This window comes from Nerophis ophidion, linkage group LG29, assembly GCF_033978795.1.
Source record: "Nerophis ophidion isolate RoL-2023_Sa linkage group LG29, RoL_Noph_v1.0, whole genome shotgun sequence".
NCBI classification, from domain to species: domain Eukaryota; kingdom Metazoa; phylum Chordata; class Actinopteri; order Syngnathiformes; family Syngnathidae; genus Nerophis; species Nerophis ophidion.
The window spans coordinates 16,138,616-16,162,286 of record NC_084639.1 but is presented as its reverse complement, the minus strand read 5'-3'; the positions used below and the strand labels follow the sequence as shown (position 1 = coordinate 16,162,286).

The 23,671-nt window shown below is 39.2% G+C and overlaps 2 protein-coding genes across 2 annotated transcripts; both read right to left on the bottom strand.

The window, feature by feature from the left end:
- Nucleotides 1-4,379: 4,379 nt before the first annotated feature.
- fgf2 (fibroblast growth factor 2) lies at nt 4,380-13,255 on the bottom strand. Its single transcript, XM_061891686.1, has 3 exons — nt 12,719-13,255; nt 9,383-9,486; nt 4,380-8,054 (listed from the first exon to the last, which is right to left on the bottom strand). Exons 1-3 carry the CDS (start codon nt 12,894-12,896, stop codon nt 7,872-7,874), a joined length of 465 nt encoding a protein of 154 aa, XP_061747670.1. The 5' UTR covers nt 12,897-13,255; the 3' UTR covers nt 4,380-7,871.
- Nucleotides 13,256-14,238: 983 nt separating this feature from the next.
- bbs12 (Bardet-Biedl syndrome 12) lies at nt 14,239-23,586 on the bottom strand. The gene is made up of 2 exons (XM_061891685.1): nt 23,500-23,586; nt 14,239-20,949 (listed from the first exon to the last, which is right to left on the bottom strand). Exon 2 carries the CDS (start codon nt 20,944-20,946, stop codon nt 19,141-19,143), a length of 1,806 nt encoding a protein of 601 aa, XP_061747669.1. The 5' UTR covers nt 20,947-20,949; nt 23,500-23,586; the 3' UTR covers nt 14,239-19,140.
- Nucleotides 23,587-23,671: the final 85 nt, after the last annotated feature.

Here is a 23,671-nt window from a genome sequence, read left to right as displayed (position 1 = left end):
GTTTAAGCTAATTTTACAGGTATACAACTCAGTGTCATAGTTTAGTATTTCATTAATGTTAACTGTAAAGAGGCAATTGTTAGTATGGCAGCCTCATACTGTTAGCATGCTATATTTTTTAGCCCATTTTGCCAAAATATCTTGTTGCTATCTGGCTAGTGTACTTCGGTTTTGGCTCTTCAGCAATCTCATTAAATTTCTACAAAGATTGCAATTTCTGTTTCTTTGAAAATAATCTTGATTTTGTACTGGTTTTGAAGGTGAAAAGTACCTAAATGGTCCGCGCATCTTTTTATTTGTCAATCTGTGGCCTTCAGTGGGAAACTTTGGGAATAGTTTGGTATTATAGTTGTTAAAAATACTCGTGGATGTTTTACCATGTGAACCACCAACGGTTTCCTTGGTCTGAGGCCTCTTAGTCGAAGAACCGGGACTGGACCATGTTTTCTTGCTAGCTGTGTATTCCCACTAATCGCCACGACTATCGAAATAGATAACGGTCACGCTGCTTAGACAAGGTGTGACTAGAAGATGGGAACAGTGCATTTGACAACCAGTTGACCTCGGATTTTCTGTCATTCCAACGCCGCGGCTAAACCAGAGCAGAGAAACCAAGCTCAACATGAAGTACCAGACTTAAGCAGCGACGACAGTTTACATCTGAATCCCAATTCTCACTTTTACCCTCATCTTAACACTTTGCCTTCAATCATTCACGTTAACTTTAGCATGCTCGCTTTTTTCAGATAATTTACAGGTATAAATTTCAGTGTCAAATGCTGCCTGCTAAAAATTTGTTTAAAAAAAGTTAGCTTGTTAACTTTTTAAACAATTTTTTCAGGTAAACAATCCAGTTTGGTACTTGATTCATTCAACAGTTGGCATTTCAGCATGCTAACTTTTTTAGCTACTGTAACTTTACAGGTATACATTACAGTGTCAAATGCTATCTGCTATAAATGTGTTTACAAAAAAAGTTAGCATGGTATTTTTTTTCAGGTATATGTCACAGAGTATATATATATATATATATATGTATATATATATATATATATATATACACATATATATATTAATATACAGTATATATATAGATATACACACACATATATATATGTATATATATGTGTATATATGTATATGTATAAATATATATATGTGTGTGTATATATGTGTATATATATATGTGTATAATATGTATATGTATATATATGTATATATATACAAATGTGTGTGTATATATATATATATATATATATATATATATATATATATATATATATATATATATATATATATATATATATATAGAATCAGCACCTCCAAGTCCGAGTCCATGGTTCTCGCCCGGAAAAGGGTGGAGTGCCATCTCCGGGTTTGGGAGGAGACCCTGCCCCAAGTGGAGGAGTTCAAGTACCTAGGAGTCTTGTTCACGAGTGAGGGAAGAGTGGATCGTGAGATCGACAGGCGGATCGGTGCGGCGTCTTCAGTAATGCGGACGTTGTACCGATCCGTTGTGGTGAAGAAGGAGCTGAGCCGGAAGGCAAAGCTCTCAATTTACCGGTCGATCTACGTTCCCATCCTCACCTATGGTCATGAGCTTTGGGTCATGACCGAAAGGATAAGATCACGGGTACAAGCGGCCGAAATGAGTTTCCTCCGCCGTGTGGCGGGGCTCTCCCTTAGAGATAGGGTGAGAAGCTCTGCCATCCGGGAGGGACTCAAACTAAAGCCGCTGCTCCTTCACATCGAGAGGAGCCAGATGAGGTGGTTCGGGCATCTGGTCAGGATGTTTAGGGCACGTCCAACCGATAGGAGGCCACGGGGAAGACCCAGGACACGTTGGGAAGACCATGTCTCCCGGCTGGCCTGGGAACGCCTCGGGATCCCCCGGGAAGAGCTAGACGAAGTGGCTGGGGAGAGGGAAGTCTGGGTTTCCCTGCTTAGGCTGTTGCCCCCGCGACCCGACCTCGGATAAGCGGAAGATGATGGATGGATGGATATATATATATATATATATATATATATATATATATATATATATATATATATATATACATACACAAATATATATATACACAGACTATATATATTTTCTACCGCTTATTCCCTTTGGGGTCGCGGGGAGCGCTAGTGCTCAGCTACAATCGGGCGGAAGGCGGGGTACACCCCGGACAAGTAAAAACCTCATTGCAGGGCCAACACAGATAGACAGACAACATTTACACTCACATTCACACACTAGGGCCAATTTTTGTGTTGCCAATCAACCTATCCCCAGGTGCATGTCTTTGGAGGTGGGAGGAAGCCGGAGTACCCGGAGGGAACCCCCACAGTCACGGGGAGAACATGCAAAGATCCACACAGAATGATCCCGAGCGGGGATTTAACCCAGGACTACTCAGGACCTTCGTATTGTGAGGCAGACGCACGAACCCGTCTCTTCCACCATGCTGCCAAATATATATATATATATATATACATATATATATACATATATATATATACATATATATATATATATATATATGTACGTATATATATATATATATATATATATATATATATATATATATATATATATATATATATATATATATATATATATATATATATATATATATACACATATATATATATATATATATATATATATATATTTTATTTATTTTTTTTTATATATAATGTTCTGAAAACCCCTTATTTCGCCACATTCGGGCATTGAAATGATTTTAAAACATTTTAACACACAGTTTTAACATGTAACATGCCTTTTAAAAATAAAAACTAACTTTTAGATATGACAAATTACAGTAGTTGTATTTAGTAATTTACAGCATTTGGACAGACAACTTTTAAGATTCCTGCATCAACTCGTCATTTATCCATGAAAATATAAAGATATTTTCATGGATAAATGTCCACCAAGGTATATATTATTTCAATGTCCTTGGCTGGCGTTATCAACTCATTCTGTGCAGGCTAGCAGTGGGGAGGCTTGTTTCTTGCAACCTAAATTTAACAATTAGTTGAGAGACAGCTTGTATCCGGAAAAACTGGAAAAATATGGCACTCGTATCCTGAGGTACTACTGTAATTTTAAGATCTATTGACTTTCATTGTAATGACACTCATGTTTTATCAGGTTTTCAACCCTTTGCTTCTCCCCCAAAAATTTTCAAATGTTTTTTTAATCTAAAATTGTTCGTCATACGGGCTAATTAATGCAGCTTTAGCTAATAAATTACGATGTCAGACAAAAACATTTCACTAATGATTGGACGGCTAATTTAAATTAGCCATGTGCGGAATTCTTTTTTTCTATTCCAAATTTGCTGGTCACACGAGCTAGGTAACGCAGCAGTAAACTACGATGTCAAACTAACAGAAAATCGACTTTACTATTTTTCATGAATGAATTCAATTAGCCATGTTTAGAATGTTTTTTTTTCTATTTTAAACTGGCTCGTCACATGAGCTAGCTAACGCGACTGCGGTTGGTAAACTATGATGTCAGACAAGCAGCAAACAGTCTTTAGCACAATTTACTACATTTCATTAATGATTGGACGGCTAATTTACATTAGAAGTGTTCAGAATGAATTCTATTCTAAACTTGCTTGACTGTAGCTAACTGTGACGTCAGGGTAGCAAAATATGGACTTTACTACAATGTATTACATTTCATGAATGACTAGACGGATAATTTAAGTTAGCCATGTTTGGAATGTTTTCTGTTGTAAACTTGCTGGTCACACGAGCTAGCTAACGTGACTGTAGCTCAGAAACTACGGTGTCAGGTTAGCAGAATACAGACTTTGAAACAATTTACCCCATTTGATGAATGATTAGATTGCTAATTTACTTTCAGAATTTATATTAGCCACGTTAAGAATATGTTTTTTTTTTCCTATTCTAAAGTCGGTCGTCACACGTGCGAGCTAACACATCTCCATCCATCTATTTCCTACCCCTTGTCCCAATCTGGGTCGCGAGGGGGTGATGGAGCATCTGTTGGTATTAAATTACGGTATCAGGCTAGCAGCAAACAGACTTCACTACAACTGACTACATTTCATGAATTGTTAGACCATACTTGCCAACCTTGAGACCTTCGATTTCGGGAGGTAGGGGATGGGGGGCGTGGTCGGGGGTGGAGCGCGGGGCGGGGTTAAGAGTCAAATATTTAATATATATAAATTAAATATATATATATATATTAAATATATATATAATACTTGACTGTCAGTGAATTCTAGCTATATATATATATTTATTGTATATATATATATATATATATATATATATGTATATATATATATATATATATATATATATATATATGTGTATATTATATATATATAAATTAAATACTTGAATTTCAGTGTTCATTTATTTACATACACACACACACACACACACACACACACACACACACACACACAACAGTCATTGTTGAGTTAAGGGTTGAAATGTCCATCTTTGTTCTATTCTCTGTCAGTATTTTTCTAACCACAGCTAGACTCTCTGGCAGAGAAGAAGTCTAGCAAAACTCCTAGCAATTATGGAGAACACCTCCCACCCACTACACTCAGACCTTGCGGAGAGAATGAGCACGTTCAGTGGAAGGCTCAGACTCCCAAAATGTAACACGGAACGACCAAGGAGGTCCTTCATACCGACAGGCATCAGACTGTATAATGCATATGTTCCTTGACTGCACTTAAATGTACAATATATGTAGAATATACTTATATTATTTATATATTATATATTATATATACGATATATTATATACATTATATTATTTATTATTATCATTGTTTATTGTGAGCGAACTGTGGTGCTGAATTAAATAAAGTACATTCTATTCTACCTTCTATTCTATGTAAAGTAGATGGCAGTATTGTCCTGTTTAAGAGTGTCACAAGTTCACAACATTGGAGCTTACGGCAGACAAACTGCTTTACGGTAGACGAAAATATGACTGCTGTTGTTGTGTGTTATTACCAGGCTGGGAGACTTTAATGAAACTGCCTAACAATAAACCCACATAAGAAACCAAGATCTGGCCCTTGATCATTCTACAGTTATAAAGTTATTGGGCAGACACGCTCTTTATACTGTGGGAAAGCGGGCATGAAAACAGACTGTCGACACGTCACTCAGGTCCGCTTGGAGCTGGAGGGGGCGTGGCCTCCAGCTTCGCCTGAATTTCGGGAGATTTTCAGGAGAAAATTTGTCCGGGAGGTTTTCGGGAGAGGCGCTGAATTTCGGGAGTCTCACGGAAAATCCGGGAGGGTTGGCAAGTATGTGTTAGACAGCTAATTTACATTAGCCATGTTGAGAATGTTTTCTATTCGAAATTTGCTTATCACACAAGCTAGCTAACGTGACTGTAGCTAATAAACTGACTTCAGGGTTGCAAAATACGGATTTTATATAATATAAAAAAGGACATATAATTTAAGTTAGCCATGTTTAGAATGTTTTCTATTATGAACTTGCTTGTCACACGATTTACCTAACACGACTGTAGCTAAAAAAAACTACGAGGTCAGGGTAGCAGAATAAAGACTGAAACAATTTACTACATTTGATGAATGATTAGATTGCTAATTTACTTTCAGAATTTACATTAGCCATGTTAAGAATGTTTGTTTTTTTCCTATTCTAAAGTCGCATATCGCATGAGCGAGCTAACGTGACTGAAGCTAATAAACTGTTGTCAGGGTAGCAAAATACGGACTTTAATACAATGTATCATATTCCAATAATGACCAGACATAATTTAAGTTAACCATGTTTAGAATGTTTTCTATTATGAACTTGATTGCCACACAAGCTAGCTAACACGACTTTAGCTAAAAACCTACGAGTTCAGGGGAGCAGAATAAAGACTTTAAAACAATTTACTACATTTCATGAAAGATTACAATGTTAATTTACTTCCATAATTTACACTAGCCATGTTTAGAATGTATTTTTTTTCTAGTCGCTCGTTACACGAGCTAGGTAACGCAGCTGTTAGTATTACATTATGGTATGAGACTAGCAGCAAACAAACTACACTACAATTAACTACATATCATGAATGATTAGATGGATAATTTACATGAGCCATGATTAGAATGTTTTCTATTATAATCTCGTTTGTCACACGAGCCAACGCGACTGTAGCTAATAAACTACGATGTCAGGGTAGCAGAATACAGAATACCATCCATCCATCCATTTTCTACTTCTTATCTCATTTGGGAGTCGCGGGGGGTGCAGGAGCCTATCTCAGCTGCATTCAGGCCGAAGGCGGGGGACACCCTGGACAAGAATACAGAATAATTTACTACATTTCATGATTGATTAGATTTCTAATTTACTTTTGGAATTTACATCAGCCATGTTTAGAATGTTTTTTTCTATTCAAAAAATTCTCGTGAAACGGGCTAGTTCACGAAGCTGTAGCTATTAAACTACGGTATCAGGCGAACAGCAAACAAACTACATAACAATTTACTACATTTCATGAAATATTACACGGCTAATTTATACGAGCAATGTTTAGAATGTCTTCTATCCTAAACCCGCTTGTCACATGAGATAGCTAACGCGACTGCATCTAGGAAACTACTCTGTCAAAATTTTAAACAATGGACTTCAATTGAACACATTTCCCGAATGATTCAAAAGCTGATCTATTTTCAAAATTTTCAAAACTTTTTTTGGTTTTAAAATTGCTCGTCCTGACAACCTGACAACATTTCCTGAATGATTCAACAGCTGATCTATTTTCTAAATTTTCAAATCTTTTTTTGGTTTTAAAATTGTTCGTCCTGACAACCTAGCTAGCACAACTATTGTACAAAATGTAGATTCTGAATACCGTGTCTACCACTTGTTACAGTTTATCTGTATCATAGTAAAATCCACCAATCGGCCAGGGGTGACGTATTGAGGACACAAGTGGCGTTGTATTTCTTAAGGTGTGTTTTCCACCGCTTGGCCCCCTAGTTTGAGGGGTGAGGGCTCGGGATAAGACCGAGAAGATGTGTTTAGGGCAAGAATTGGGATTCAGTCTAAACCCGAGTTTTTCAGCAGGTTACAATTTAGGCTTTGTTCTGCTTCTGAACATATACCATCTAAGAAAAGTTTGAAAAAAACCCCAGCTAACTCTGTTTTGCATGGCATGGACTGAGGAACACATTTTGAATTGAAGATACCTTTTGGCTAATGTCGAGACCTTAAGTATTGTTACAAAATGTGTAACGCAATCCAAAAAAACCTGGTGCCGTAATCTGTGTACAAAACAATGTATGGTTGCTGGTTTCCCAAGTACTCATCAAAGGTTTCCAGTCAACCAAACTTGATTTTATCAGTTGAACGACAGACTTTAAAAAAAAGTATGTGATGAGTTGGGAGCAGAAAGTTGTAGCCTCAAATCTAACGTCTCAGCTAAGTTTTCTTTATCTTTCATCTGTCATTGGACTGAACTTCAGTTGCCTTGGAATTGTTTTGTGTGTCCACAACACAAATACTACAAGACACCTTAGGAATATACACATACTTTGAAGTCTTCTAAGTAGTCTAACAGTTAATAAAACCTTACGTTGTGTGAAATGTGTCAATGCCCCTTTTTATAGGATTAGGAGCCGAGTGTACAAAAGAGGACTTTGGCTCTGACGTTTTCCTCGTTCTTTTCTTCTGCATTAAAAGTGGTGATTGATTCAAAAAGTCAAGCTTAACAAGAGCAGGTGTGTCGGAATAAATGAGTCTCCAAAGATCACAGCTGTGCCAGGCACTGTGGACTTACAGTACCTTCCTTCACTGCCATCACAGCTAAGGCACCAACGTTCTTTCAACCTTGTCCCAGGTTATCACTTTGCCGACATGGGCAGAAAGAGTATAGCCTTCTGACCCGGTCCGGTTTTGCTTCCAGACTTGTACTGGCCGGTCCGCTTCAGCGCCACATACATGGTGGGGTATTTCCTTGAGCGGTAGGTGTTGTAGTTGTTGCTCTCGAGACGCTCCAAGAAGTAACATTCCTCAGTTGCTCGTCTCTGAGGTAAAAGACAAAGACGACTTAGACAAGATATCAAAAAGAGTCATTAAACTTTTAACCCAGCGTTGAAATTGCAATCCCCCCAGCATTCCATGATCCGAACCCAACAAAACTGTACTTGATACTTTTGTATTAACAGCAGGGGTGTAACGGCACGTGTATTTGTATTGAACCGTTTCGGTACGGGGGTTCCGGTTCGGTTTGGAGGTGTACCGAACGCGTTTCCACACGAACATATGAATCTAAAGTCTTAACAAGCTGCTCCGCTCCGTTCTGCCTGTCTCTGTCTCCTACACAGCACCCAGCATTGTCCCACCCACACAACCATATGATTGGTTATATATATAGTGGTAACAACCAATCAGCAATGCGTATTGAGAGCGCATGTAGTCAGTGCTTCAGCGTTGAGCAGATAGGTGTTTAGCAGGTGAGCAGCGGACTCTCCCCACATTATAATAAACACCTCCCAGTCAACGTTCTAGATGACATTCTAGAAACAAACTGCAGCTCAGCTCGCTCGCAGTCATGGCTTGAGGTGAATGCTAATTAACTTTTAGCGTAACGTTAGCTCATTTTGCAGTGTGTGTGTTAGCTCATTGTGCAGTGTGTGTGTGTGTGTGTTTGTGTGCGTGTATGCTAGTGATATAATAATGTAAGTGCATCATTAAGCCTAAATGAACTCCATGGTGTTCAGGGATGAATAGTCGCTCTTATTGCTGTTGTACTATTTTTTCAGCTATAGTTACATTAATCTTTAGTAATGTAGCAGCCTAGTTTGAATGGCAGGGTCCCTGCTAACACATGTTAATACAAATATAACATTTAAATAATAAAAATCAACTACAGGCTTCCCAAATGCTGTAATAAATTAAGCATGATGAGTTGACTTGAAACTGATTAATGTTGCACTTTTTATATGTACAAAAATAGTTTTGTCCAGCCATCCATCCATTTTTTACAGATTGTCCCTTTTGGGATCGCCCTGGGGTCACTGGCGCCTTTCTCAGCAGCATTTGGGTGGAAGGCGGTGTACACCCTGGAAAAGTCACCACCTCATCTTGTCATTTTATTTAATCTAAGCAACAAGTTGAGGCAGTTTAATGTTGATTAACGTGGGCAGAATCATTATAGTGTTCCCAGTGTTAAAAGGATAAAGCCATTATTTACAAATTTGGGAAATAAACAACCAAAAAATTAATATTTTGTTGTTTTCTTACTGTACCGAAAATGAACAGAACCGTGACCTCTAAACCGAGGTATGTACTGAACCAAAATTTTTGTGTACCGTTACACCCCTAATTAACAGTGACAGATGTTGTTGCTCACCGCTCCAAACAGTCGTCCGTCTCTGTTCATAGCCAGGTAGCGATTGGCGCGAACCCCTTTGATGACCACCTCCCCTACTGAGGTTGCCTGCAGCTGAAGCATTACTAGGGGAAAACAAAGTAGAGAGTAACAGAACTGTCCGGACACAAAGTCAGACTGATATACAGCTGATTAATATTGCATTTGGTTATTTGTCGCTACCAAAACAAGGGGAACCATTGAAATGTAATGTCCATTTATAGTCTTTTTTCTAATCCAACAGGTTAGGGATGGACCACAAGATGTCACCACAGAACACCTTAGGAAGTTCAACTCATGAATAGACAGACTACGCAATCATTCACACAAGTCTTTTTATAGCTCTGGTGGATTTGAAGCCACGTAGCGCTTTTTTCCGGAGTTTCCGTCAACACAGGAGTCAACACAGCTCCGAGTAGACGTCTAAGACCCAATCCGAATATTCCCCTTCCTCCTTTTCTTAACCCCTTAGCACTCGGTTTTGCTTGTTCACGTCAATTAAGCGGTGTCCGATTTCTCCATCAAGTAAGGGCACAACCCTCGAAGCGAGGTGAGCTCAGATAACTCCCTAAATATCGAAGGGTAGAAGAAATTTCCCATATCATTTGCCTGCTAAAAGCGATGGCAGAAAACAAAGAACAGCCTAAAAATAAAACTGAATTATTGATTTTCATAATGAAACTCATGGTTTGTTAAGATGATTATCCTTTGCTACTCCACATATATATTGGCTATTGGTAATTGTTTGTTGTATTTATTTTACCTCATTAAAATGTTCGAGTTCCAGTATATTTTGCAAAAACTAGTTCTAACTACATGTTTTATCAAAGTGGAAAGGATAAAATGCACAGCTACATAAGCCATGTTTATTGTATGTTGCAACCACTCCTTAGAACAAGCTAGCAACACGGCTGAAGCTACAGTCAATTATTGCTTCCGAAAACTGCGTTATCTGCTTAATCAGCAAAGTAACATGATACGTGTTTGTGAAAATTCTGTACATTCAACGGCAAAATTATCAGATGCATTTTTTAGTCCGTCATTTTTTAACTGATCCGCTTCAGAAACGACCATTAAAAAGGTCTATTTTCTCACTGTAATCAGGCGAAAGAAAAGGGCCCAGGCAAAGCCGATACTTTAAAAGTAAATAAGCATTAGTTGCATCTGTTTTACGTCACAGCTGGCAAACGGCGAGGGTGCATGACGACGTGTGACTCGAGCCACGTTCGAATTCCCAGGGGCATATTTTGAACACTTCACCATGACACTAGATTTTAGGGGCCAAGAGTGAAAGGATTAAGATGAAGGGGTAAAAGGGAGAATTCAAATTGGGCCTCGGATTGGAGCAGTTTTAAAGTAAAGAGCATTTAACAAATCCATTTCCGCCAAACACACAGCACCCCCATGACCAAGAGTTCAATTTGGGCAACAATCTCCAAGAAATCTTAACAGCTGATCCTGAAAGCAGGGGTAACATTTATATTTATATATCAGGTGTGAGCGAGGACACAAACTGGTCTGAATTTGGGTGCGGCGTGTGTTGAAGGGATTAGATGCATGGTTTGGGGTACTAATAATACACAGAAAAACATTTGTTCAAGAACGCATTATGATTCAGCTGATGATCAAATCATCGACCTTTGCGACAAAAGGCAAGAACTTGAGCCATCGGAGGTGTGATCAGTTTTCTTATTCTCGTAGTGTTTATGCCACATTTTAAATCAATAAGTGAAGCTCACAACTCCTCTTGTTTTGATCTAGTCCGTCTTTTCCATGCTTGTGTTTTATGTTGCCGTTAGGGAACCATCTCTTCTGTCTACCTGCATCCAACTGCCTACACATCGTCGCATCTGACCGCTGACTGGTCAGCTGCTACATGCTATCAATCATTTTGGCGCTGTGCGGTGTCACGTTAGCAACATAGCCAATCGGTAAGCTTGTAGACGGTCTAAAGGGAAACAGGCTTCAGTTTTGGCGGCAGCTTCACACTTGGTTCTATTCAATACATCAGTAAATTATTTTTGGACTGTAAAGAGTGCAGGTGACCAGAACTGCATTTTGAGAGAGTGCCAAATAGCGTTCCTACCAAAAGGAAGCAGTACTAATATTACTATATCCATAAATATATGGATGTGATGTAATGTGACGGACTCTGACAGAGATTAAGGGATGTAACCCAAACATAGTATGCTTTTGATTGTCATTGCACAAGTAGAACGAAACATCACTTTCACTACAAACCCGTTCAAGATTAAATAAACAACATTGTACAAGGAACATAACAGAAACAGTAATGGGTCACAACTTACGCCCCCCCCCCGTAAAAGGTGGGTGAAAGGAAGCTAAACTTTGGCATTGATGGAGTTATGGTAAAATCTCATTCCCGGGGTAAAATAAAATCAGTAATTATCAGCCAATGAATGAATAGGTCTAGTCATTAGCTTACAATGTTAACTGTGCCGTTCTGGTTTATATCACTGACAGCTGTGACTCATTGTTACTGAATGGTAACTCAACTACCTTAAAATAGCTCCTTGAAGTCAAATCAGGTATTTCTTTGGACGCAGCTCTTTCCAAATGTCCCACTGGATTCCTCAAACTAAACATTGTCCAAACATTAGTTTTTCTCAGGAATCTTCATGGCCACCTCCCTCATCTCTCCTGAAGCGATGATGCTCCTTGAAAAGAATTCATTGTTTGACCGTCACAGTCATACACACCAAACAAGAGCCCACATTTTAGTTCCACCTCGGTTTACCAGAGTTCATTGCTTCCGTAAAAAAAACTTTTTGATGAAAGTAGGTGACTAATGAATGATAGTGCTTCTTTAGCCAACATGGAATATATCTTTAAACTCTTTATATGGCAGACTTTGACTGATCTGTATTATGTATAACTAAACATAGCAAGAGTGACAACAATCCAAATTTGATCTGGTTTGTGTACTTGTTGGGGAAATACGCAGGTCCTGTCATTCATGTGTTTTTTAAAGCTGTAATCAGCTTTAAGAAAGCAAGAAAAATCCTCACAGGACATTTTTTGATCTTAGGCCTTCATTTCAAGATGTCACTACTGTTTTTACAGTGTGACGTAAAGCAAAGTGTGAGTCAGCATGCTAAACCCAAATTACTAAAAAAAGGCATGTTTCATTGATTAGGAAAACTGGAGGACAAGTTTTCAAAACAGTTAAGAGAGAATACTATTTCCAAAACTACTTTTATTTAGAAAACATACACAAAGTCCCTCCAAAATGTATGTTAGTTTGTCGCCATAACAACAGTTTGCATGAGCTAAGCGCTTAAGGATGAGAAGACTTACTGTGGGGATCGCTCTTCTCCCGGATTCCGTCCACTCCACCGTCTGACTTTATCCTCAAGAAGAAGCCCCCATTTTTGCAGTACAACCTCTTGGGCTCCTTGAAAGTTCCAGGGGGAAAGCCGCCACTGCCGCCGTCTTCAGGCGTGATAGGAAGTGTCGTGATCTCTCCTGTGGCCATCTTTTCCTCGCTTCCTGGTGACTGCTCTCTGTCTCCTTTCTGGAAGCTGCCCCACTGTAGGCCTCCCACCTCCCACTAACTTTCCTCCTCCCCTTCACATTAGCTCAGGGGTCGCAGGGCCTCGGGTACCCTTTGACAAGAGAGAATCACAAACAGAAGGTCTCCTTGGTGAGCTTCTGGCTGATTAAAAAAAGTCCACAGAGCTTAAGTTTGCATGTGTTTGCCTGCTGTTTGTAGAGTTGCTCTGATGGTTGGGGGATGGATGGTCTTGCAGTCTTCCTGTGTAGTGGTTTAATCAAAGCAGCTGGCTTAGATCGGTGTGCAAGGCTTTCCCCACTTTGGGCCTCAGTTCGCATGCGCTCTCGGAGCACCAACACACTCCCATAGTAAGCTCACGCCTACTAGTGCTCTCCGATTCCACCAATTGGCCGAGCAGACGTCAGTGTCGTGGAGGGGGAGCGGCGTGGATTTGCAGCTTGGACGCTTTCTCTGTGACCCCTTAGCATGCCAAGTGCCGTGGCAAGCAACAGAACCAGTGTGTTCATTCATACAGACTTCTCAAGAGGCAATTCACAGCACGGCATTCCTAACTTGTTGAGTTATGTCTGTAGCGTGCAGGATCACTTTAAATCCAAATGTCCTTATGCTTTGACCATTATTTTATGTGATGATTATTAGTCAAAATGGAAAAATTCTTGTTTCCAGTTAACCAATTTGCAATAAATTCTGGGGCGCTAGGTTATAAGTGTCGAATAAATAAAGAGTGCCAAGAGACTGGGGAAGCTGAACTACCAAAAACAAACTACTTCAGCAAATCATTTCCCCCTCTAAGGCGTTCCGAGAGATTAAAAGCTGACATGAAGGAGTCTAAAAACAGACTTGGGAATGCCATTCTCCACTCTTCAATTAGAGATGGACTACCGTTGCCGTGTGGCATTCCACACAAGCATGTGTGAAAAGGGTAACTATCCTGGTGAGCCTCGGCCTGGTTCCACCTCTTTAAGGTATTTTAGTGTCCCTTAGTTGGCAGTTTACAGAACTGTACACAATCATCAGTTAGGTGATCAATAATCCATGAGTAAGGATTTACAAGCCATAGATTCTACTGCAAAACAGAGTGGCTTCAACTAATTGACAAGAGGCCCTTTTACAGGACTTTTCCCAATTACCCAGGGAAATAAAGTTACCCCTTGTGTTTCCACCAAAAACTACTTGGGTAGATGTACAAACCCCGTTTCCATATGAGTTGGGAAATTGTGTTAGATGTAAATATAAACGGAATACAATGACTTGCAAATAATTTTCAACCCATATTCAGTTTAATGTACTACAAAGACAAGATATATGATGTTCAAACTGATAAACATTTTTTTTTTTGCAAATAATCAACTTTAGAATTTGATGCCAGTAACACGTGACAAAGAAGTTGGGAAAGGTGACAATAAATATTAATAAAGTTCAGGAATGCTCATCAAACACTTATTTGAAACATCCCACAGGTGTGCAGGCTAATTGGGAACAGGTGGGTACCATGATTGAGTATAAAAACAGCTTCCCAAAAAATGCTCAGTCTTTCACAAGAAAGGATGGGGCGAGGTACACCCCTTTGTCCACAACTGTATGAGCAAATAGTCAAACAGTTTAAGAACAACGTTTCTCAAAGTGCAATTGCGAGAAATTTAGGGATTTCAACATCTACGGTCCACAACATCATCAAAAAGTTCAGAGAATCTGGAAATATCACTCCACGTAAGCGGCATGGCCGGAAACCAACATTGAATGACCGTGACCTTCTATTCCTCAAACGGCACTGAATCAAAAACCGACATCAATCTCTAAAGGATATCGCCACATGGGCTCAGGAACACTTCAGAAAACCACTGTCACTAAATACAGTTTGTCCTTACATCTGTGTAGCTCTACTATGCGAAGCGAAAGCCATTTATCAACAACATCCAGAAACGCCGCCGGCTTCTCTGGGCCCGAGATCATCTAAGATGGACTGATGCAAAGTGGAAAAGTGTTCTGTGGTCTGAAAAGTCCACATTTCAAATTTTTGGGGGAAATATTCGACATAGTGTCATCCGGACCAAAGGAGAAGCGAACCATCCAGACTGTTATCAACGCAAAGTTCAAAAGCCTGCATCTGTGATGGTATGAAGGTGAATTAGTGCCCAAGGCATGGGTAACTTACACATCTGTGAAGGCACCATTCATTTTGAAAGGTACATACAGGTTTTGGAACAACATATGCTGCAATCCAAGCACCGTCTTTTTCATGGACGCCCCTGCTTATTTCAGCAAGACAATGCCAAGCCACATTCAGCATGTGTTACAACAGCGTGGCTTCGTAAAAAAAAGAGTGCGTGTACTTTCCTGGCCCGCCTGCAGTCCAGACCTGTCTCCCATCAAAAATGTGTGAAGCGCAAAATACGAAAGCGGAGACCCCGGACTGTTAAACGACTGAAGCTCTACATAAAACAAGAAAGGGAAAGAATTCCACTTTCAAAGCTTCAACAATTACTTTCCTCAGTTCCCAAACGTTTATTCAGCGTTGTTAAAAGAAAAGGTACATGTTGCCGCCATGAAATTGTAAGTTAATTATTATTTGCCAAAAAAATTTCAAGTTTATGAGTTTGAACATCAAAGATCTTGTCTTTGTAGTTCATTCAATTGAACATGGTTTGAAAAGGATTTGAAAATAATTGTATTCCATTTATATTTACATGTAACACAATTTCTCAACTCATATGGAAACGGGGTTTGTAGTCCTTCACAAACCTTTCAGAGTTCATACTACCTAGCTGGGACTTTTCAAAGCTGAGACCTACAATTGTGTTTGTTTATTTGGTATCAATGTAGAAATGCACTAAACCACTCCTCCATACGTCTTCAGCCTGATTTGTAACACAAACTACGCACTTCTGTAAGAACCTACAGTTCCAGGAAGAAAAAGTTCCTAAAATTGATGGAAAAAGGGCCTACTGTGTGTGTCTGGTTTTACATGACTTCTTTTTGGGTGTCACCTGTTGCCACACGTGTTGCTTTCCTTTAAAATATGACAGGAGCCTCCTATTTGTAACTTTTGACTGCAACCTTTATGGAGGAAACCATAGCAGCACAAGTTAGGTGAGTAACACTGCCTCATTTCATTTACAAGTCAAGGACTTACACGACTAGGACTTGAACTTTGCATGTATACTTTTCAAAAAACCATTCCCAGTGACTGTGTGTCGGAAAATCAACCAGCTCTTGTGTCCCCCATGTGGTAAACATTGGTAGCCACGGTTTAGGATTGCTCACAGATTTTCAAAGATTATCTCCTTCACCCAATACATTTTCCATTCAACATTATAAACTTTTACTCATTCGGGAGCAACAATCTACAAAATATATTTTATATCATGATTATTGTGACCGAAATTAGCATGGATATAAATATTACATTTATGGCAGGAATAGGGCTGCAAAAACTAATCGATTAAAATCGATTATAAAAATAGTGGCCGATTAATTTAGTCATCGATTCGTTGGATGTATGCAATATGCATATGCGGAGGCTTTTTTTTTAAATTCCCCTTAAACCTTTATATATAAACTGCAACATTTACAAACAGCTGAAAAACCATAATCAAAATAAGTACAAAAACAGTACAAAACAGCGCCAGGGCTGCGCTGAGGCTAAGTCTCATGTGCAGCTCACGTGACCACGCCGTCTCCTTTGTGGAAACGTTCGAGAAATGGCGGAGAGAAACAGTATGGATAGTTAGTTCAGCGGAGAAACATCTCGAGATTATTGCTTCAATATAGAAAAGTGTACGACATAAGTCGTCCACAGTGTCGGAACACTTTACTTTAAAGACTTCAAAGAAGACATTTCCTGCAAAATGTGCAGCATGGACGTCGTGGCACGGAAGGAAAACATTGCTTCGGCAGCACCTGAAGAAGATGAAGGGAAGAACTCACGGTACGTTTTTAAGTCCATAGTCCGAGTATATTGATCCGTTCTGTCCGTCTTTGTGTGTTTTTAATCTTTTGTTAACGAGGAGATTTTTTTCTGGAAGCGCAGCAGCAACTGTAGTGTATTAACTTTCAGAGTGTTAGGAACTTTTTGGATAGTGCGGTGACTTCATTTTCTGTGTTGTTATGAGTCGCAACAGGCCTTCATTCATAAGTTCAGCTTTTTTGTGAGTAACTTTAGCTCGGTTGGTAGAGCGGCCGTGCCAGCAACTTGAGGGTTGCAGGTTCAATCCCCGTTTCTGCCATCCTAGTCACTGCTGTTGTGTCCTTGGGCCAGACACTTTACCCACCTGCTCCCAGTGTTACCCACACTGGTTTGAATATAAAAATTAGATACTATGTAACGCGCTTTGAGTCACTTTGAGAAAAGCGCTATATAACTATAATTCTCTTCACTTCACAACTTTAACGTTATGTCTTTGTTGCAACGCAGGGTTGATAATGTGTCTCCGGCACATTTGACTCCATTTTCAGAGAGAAAACACACATATAAACGTAATGGACAGAAATATCTCAGGTTGGTTTCATAATGGATCAATGTAGCCGGGCCCAATAAAGCTATATAAATCTATTTAAACTTGAGCGAAGCTTTAGTATAACTAAACGTTATGAAGGTGCTGGAATATTTCATGCTATTATTCAGAGGTAGCCTAAAGTGAATCCTTTATTATTCAGAACAGAAATGTGTACTATATCTGATACAGTTTTGATCTGATGAGTTACATTTCTGTGTTATTATTGGTGTATTCTGCAATTCCAATGTCTATTTATGTATTTTTGCTGTTTTTTAATGTGGTGGCATATTGGTCTTTTACATCAGAAATTATTAATTAAATCAACTGGGTATGCATTGAGTTACATGTAAATGATGCTACTATGTACATTCATAATATGGTTTCTCTCATTTCAGAAATAAACAAGGCAGCATTAGAGACTTGGTACAAAGGAAGGTGTGCACACCACAGCAAGCGGCTGCACTGACTAATGCTATCCTGAATATGTTGCTAACTGACGCGAGGCCACTATCAATGGTGGAGGATGAAGGTTTTAGACAAATGATTCACATCCTCAACCCTGGTTACACTCTTCCCTCGAGGAACCATTTTACCAAACATGATGGAGAGGAAGTACGAGCTAACATTCCATGCAGTGTAGACTGACATAAATGCCACCCAGAGCAAAATTGCTCTCGCTACTGATGTGTGGACAAGTGTGGCCTACCTTGGCATACATGCCACTACATTGGAGACGAATCGAACATGAAGTCAATCTGCCTTACGACCATGCCACTAGAGGAAAGACATTCAGCATCCAACATTGCAGAAGGGTTGAAATAGATAGTACCCAGGTTTAAAATTCCACTAAGCAAAATTATTGCTATTGTGCAGGACAATGGTGCACTTTATTAAAAAAAAAAAAAAACTTTTTTGTAACACTTGCCTTGTTTTATTTGTTAAGTCGAAAGGACATGGTGCCAGAACAATTTCCCTTGTTGATAATTAAAGTTTGTCTAAGTCTAAGTATGCTGTTTTTTAAAATAAAGTTTTGGAAAGGATAGAAATGTAGTTTGTTTCTTTTATCCAATAATTAATCGAAGTAATAATCGACAGATTAATCGATTATCAAATTAATCGTTAGTTACAGCCCCTAGGCAGGAACATTTAGTCTACTGTAGTCCTCAGTATACAAGTTAAATTGATCTGATGAGTTACAGCTTGTATTGCCAATTGAAATGAGTCAAAAACAAAGTTGTCGAACTCTAGCTATAAGCTGATAGCAAGTAAGACTAAATGTTTTGGTTGGCGTTTACAGGGTTTGCTGTAGCCGCCGTCGCCTAGCCAACTTGTCGTTGAGAGGCTCCTAACCTGAATATCTGCAAGCAACCTAAAGCCTAACATTTAGCTGAGAGAAAGCTTGTATCCCAAGAAATTCATAAGCTGGGGCGCTCTTATCCCGAAGTACCACTGCACATTGATTGTGTTTCATGATAGCAAAATATGACTAACACACATGCACATTTAACTCACTCTTACATCAGGTGTGTAGTTTGCTTACAACCACTGATTGGGCACCAGATTCCCAGATGCTGAACCGAATAAATATGTTAACATTTAAAGGGAATAAGCGGTAGAAATGGATGGATGGATTGTATACAACAACAATAACAATGGTATACTGACCTTGTCGATTCTATTGTGGTTTATCGACAAATTACATAACGTGATCATAAAAAGTTCAGTTCCACTTGTGCACCACGACTACTTTCTTCTACACCAGTGATGATCTCGGCGTCCGCCTGTAAGACCAGCAAAACCAGGTCCAGGGCGGTCCTCCATGCTGCTACCTTCACGCTCAGATTGTCATAAACTTTTCGAGGTCCGACTGCCCGCACAGCTAAGAACTGAGGACTTCTCTCATCCAAATTTAGGACCAGTTGGGATAGTTTGGCGGAAACATTGTGATCTCCTTTAAAGTCTTGCAGTTGTTGGTTGACTGCAGTCTTGGCTTGGACTTGTGAGATCCCAGCAGAGTTAGCCATGACTGTGGATATGTAATCAACAAAACCCTCGGCCATGAGGTGCAGCACAACGCCACGGAAAGAGTTGGTTTGCCCATCTCTGGGATGCGCAATATTCACTTGCCTTTGCAGGTGATGAACACAAATCATCTCAGGCTCTCCAGCGCCGGGCAACACAGCTTTGTCCTTCAGGGCATAATGCAGCCGATAAGCACAAGCCCAAAAGCGATCCTCCAAGACCTGCAGCTTACTATGTATGAAGCTCGTGATGACGGCCGTCACCAACTGAGTCCTACAGCTAGGGTAAATATAGACACATGTCCTACGGTCGCTCTGAATTTCTCTCCAAATGCCAACTTTGACCCCGGTGCCGACGCAGTGCTTGCTCAGCTGTGCGGCATATGCAACGGGCACAGCTCCGGTAGCATTGGCCATCTCCTTTATAATTGAGGCCTTAACCTTTCCCACTGTCAGCATACGATGCTTGCAGCAGCACTGGATAACTTCCTCGCCGACAAGTCCGCTAACGAGCACCAGGTCCACTTCTAGGCGCAGCAGAAGCACCATAACCTTTTGCATCCACTCTTCCTTTTTGCTTAAACTCGGCAAACGATCCTGGTCGTTGACATGTTGCACGCCTGTAGGCTGGTTGAAGCCAAGATGGCGGTAAGTGCACGACAAATCGCCATGAATAAGAGCCACGTTCAAGGGTGTGTCCTGTAGGCTGTGTGCAACCACAGACTGGTCAGCGTCGAGAAGAACAACACAGCCTTGGGAAACGTGAGCGTGGTCCTCTGAGAAGCCTGGCAACACACACGTCAGCACCTTGTTAACATCAAACACACAGTGTGTGTCTTTGGGGCCATATTTTAGCTGGATACAACTGGCTTGAAGAACTAAATCCATTGCATCATCGCAACCGTGACTCAGTCCATCCGCAAGGTGTGCAATGTCAGGAAGGTGAGGCTGCGGAACTGATATACTCTCTGACTCGGTCCAACAAAAATGGCGACTCAGCTTTACTTTGCTTGCTTTTAGTCCTGTGGCAGTCATGTGTCCGGAGTCGGTTGGCACCTTGTTGATGCGTTTCTGTGGTGATTCACAAAGAGCCTCAAACGAAATGCTGCTGTTTTTGCAAATGTCGATACATACATCCATGCCCTCCGCCATTGCTGCAGCTATGTGACGCGGCGAAATCCCGCTTCGTAAACATTCCAAGGCTGCGCGACTCCACGCTCCCGCCAAGAACAGCAGGCACCCTGATCCCGTGCGATAGACCTTGTGGTGGGCTTCGACGCTCTCGTAAACCAACTGGCCGACGGCGCAGGTGTGCTCCAGGTTGTCCAAGATGCGCAAACACGAGCCGACAAGAGTAGACTCGCCGCTCACTTCATCTTGGATAAACTTGTACTTCTCATTGGCACCCAATAAGGAACGTGCAGTTGCTGCCAGTACCAACAGTTTCTGCAGTCCAACATGCTGTTGCTGGTTTATTACTGTGCTTCCAATCATTATCTAAAATATAAAAGGATACATTGTATATTAGAATAAGCATTCACCAGCTATGTTACTTACAGAAGAATACAAAACTGAACATTTGACTGCTGTAGACCTGTGTCTGGTTTAGATGTTAAAAGTAGGGTTGGTTGGACAGTATACCAGTCCTAATTAATAAAAATATTTACTATACTGCCTTTAAAAAGAGTATTTTCTTTCTTTTCATGCACATATTGGTGCGAAGTGAATCAACACACAACACATAGAGCACTTACAAATGGAAACAGTGCGAAAAATGTATTTTGGTTTTAAAACTAACGATAAAGGTAGAGCTATAAAAACTATGCAAGCGGTGCTTTCAAACCTCCGTCCAAAGTGTTTTAGCTACTTCTAAGTCACTAATCGTCCACCTCCACGGCGACAAATAAACTGTTTTTTACAAGTATTGTCCCTGCAGGACAAGGAATAGCTAAACATACTTCACTACCCACCGTAGGAGGATCGCTAACCGCTAACAGCAAGCTAGCGCTCCTGAATGTAAACAAATGGATGGAGCTACACAAAAATCGACTGTAACGATACCAGGTACAACAGCCATATGCATCTAGTCGATACTACAATGATTGCATCGATATTTTGTGTTAGCACAAATGCTTGTCATTTTTTTATGTTTGTAAACCCAGGAAACAAGATAACTTTAATTATGACCAATGTATGATCCTGTAACTACTTGGTATTGGATTGATACCCACAATTGTGGTATCAGCCAAAACTTAAGTAAAGTATCCAAACAACAGAAGATTAAGTGCGTTTTACATTTTAACATAAGTGTAGATAGAACATATTAAAACAAAAATGAAAGCAACTATTAACAGTAAATTAATAATTAGATTAATAATCCATTTGATACTGCTTGTTCCTCATAATATTGACAAAATAATATAATGATGTATGACCCAATATTTTACTGCATATGTCAGCAGACTAATTAGGAGTCTTTGTTTGTTTACTTACTACTAAAAGACAAGTTGTGTAGTATGTTCACTATTTTATTTAATGCCAATAGTCTTCTTTTATAGAAATAAAAAACATGTTTAATGTATCATAATAATATCGTTTTCTGTGGTCCCTTTTATTTTGAAAAGTATCGAAATACATTTTGGTTTCAGTAACAATATTTGAATCGCCGCACATCTGGTTTGAAGTGAACATTTGAATATGACAAATCAACTCAAAAGACCACGGAATTTAAAAAAAACACTTAATTGCCCTTCTATATTTCGTACTCAGAAAAATAAACTCTAAAACAGGGGTCACCAACGCGGTGCCCGCGTAAGGACCAGATGAGTAGCCCGCTGGCCTGTTCTAAAAATAGCTCAAATAGCAGCACTTACCAGTGAACTGCCTCTATTTTTAAAATGTTATTTCATTACTAGCAAGCTGGTCTCGCTTTGCTTGACATTTTTAATTCTAAGAGAGACAAAACTCAAATAGAATTTGAAAATACAAGAAAATTATTTAACGACTTGGTCTTCACTTTTTGAAATAAATTCTTTTTTTTTTTTTACTTAGCTTCTTATATCTTTGAGAAAGACAATTTTAGAGAAAAAATACAACCTTAAAAATGATTTTAGGATTTTTAAACACATACATCGTTTTACCTTATAAATTCTTTCCTCTTCTTTCCTGACAATTTAAATCAATGTTGAAGTATTTTTTTTATTATCGTAAAGAATATTAAATACATTTTAATTTAATTCTTTATTTTAGCTTCTGTTTTTTCCATGAAAAATATTTGTGAAATATTTTTTCAAACTTATTATTAAAATTCAAAAAAATTATTCTGGCAAATCTAGAAATCTAGAATCAAATTTAAATCTTATTTCAAAGTGGATTTTAACCTTTTTAAAATATGTCATAAAAATTCCAAAATTAATCTTAATCAAGAAAAATTACTAATGATGTTCCATAAATTATTTTTTTAACTTTTTCAAAAAGATTCCAATTAGATTTCTCTTCATTTTTTTCGGTTGAATTTTGAATTGTAAAGAATCGAAATTGAAGATAAACTATGTTTCAAAATTTTATTTTCATTTTTTTTCGTGTTTTCTCCTCTTTTAAACCGCTCAATTAAGTGTTTTCTTCATCATTTATTCTCTACAAAAAATCTTCGGTAAAAGGAAAAAAAAAATGTACGACGGAATGACAGACAGAAATACCCATATATATAGATTTATTTATTAAAGGTAAATTGAGCAAATTGGCTATTTCTGGTAATTTATTTAAGTGTGTATCAAACTGGTAGCCCTTCGCATTAACCAGTGCCCAAGAAGTAGCTTTTGGTTTCAAAAAGTTTGGTGACCCCTGCTCTAAAACGTTTGCTGCTTGTTTCATTTATGACAAAACGATCGCGTCGTATTACAAGATGGAAAACTAAGCTAAGCTAATATGTCAAAATAAAAATAAATACGCTAATTGAGTCCACACTTGACCGGGTGAAAATTAAAACTGTACATTAAATGCTGCTAATACAAACAAAATAACGTATTTAATATGAAGAGAAAATACCGTATTTAGGTTGCACGTCCATTTACCGCCTTCCCAGCGTATAGCCCGAGCCTCAACGTTCAATCACTGCGCATGCGTCGTTTTGTTGGTTGCCACAGTGACGGCGGAAGTTCACAACGATTGGCGGACCAAGCTATATCCCGCCTCCCTTATTATAGGATTGGCTTGCAAA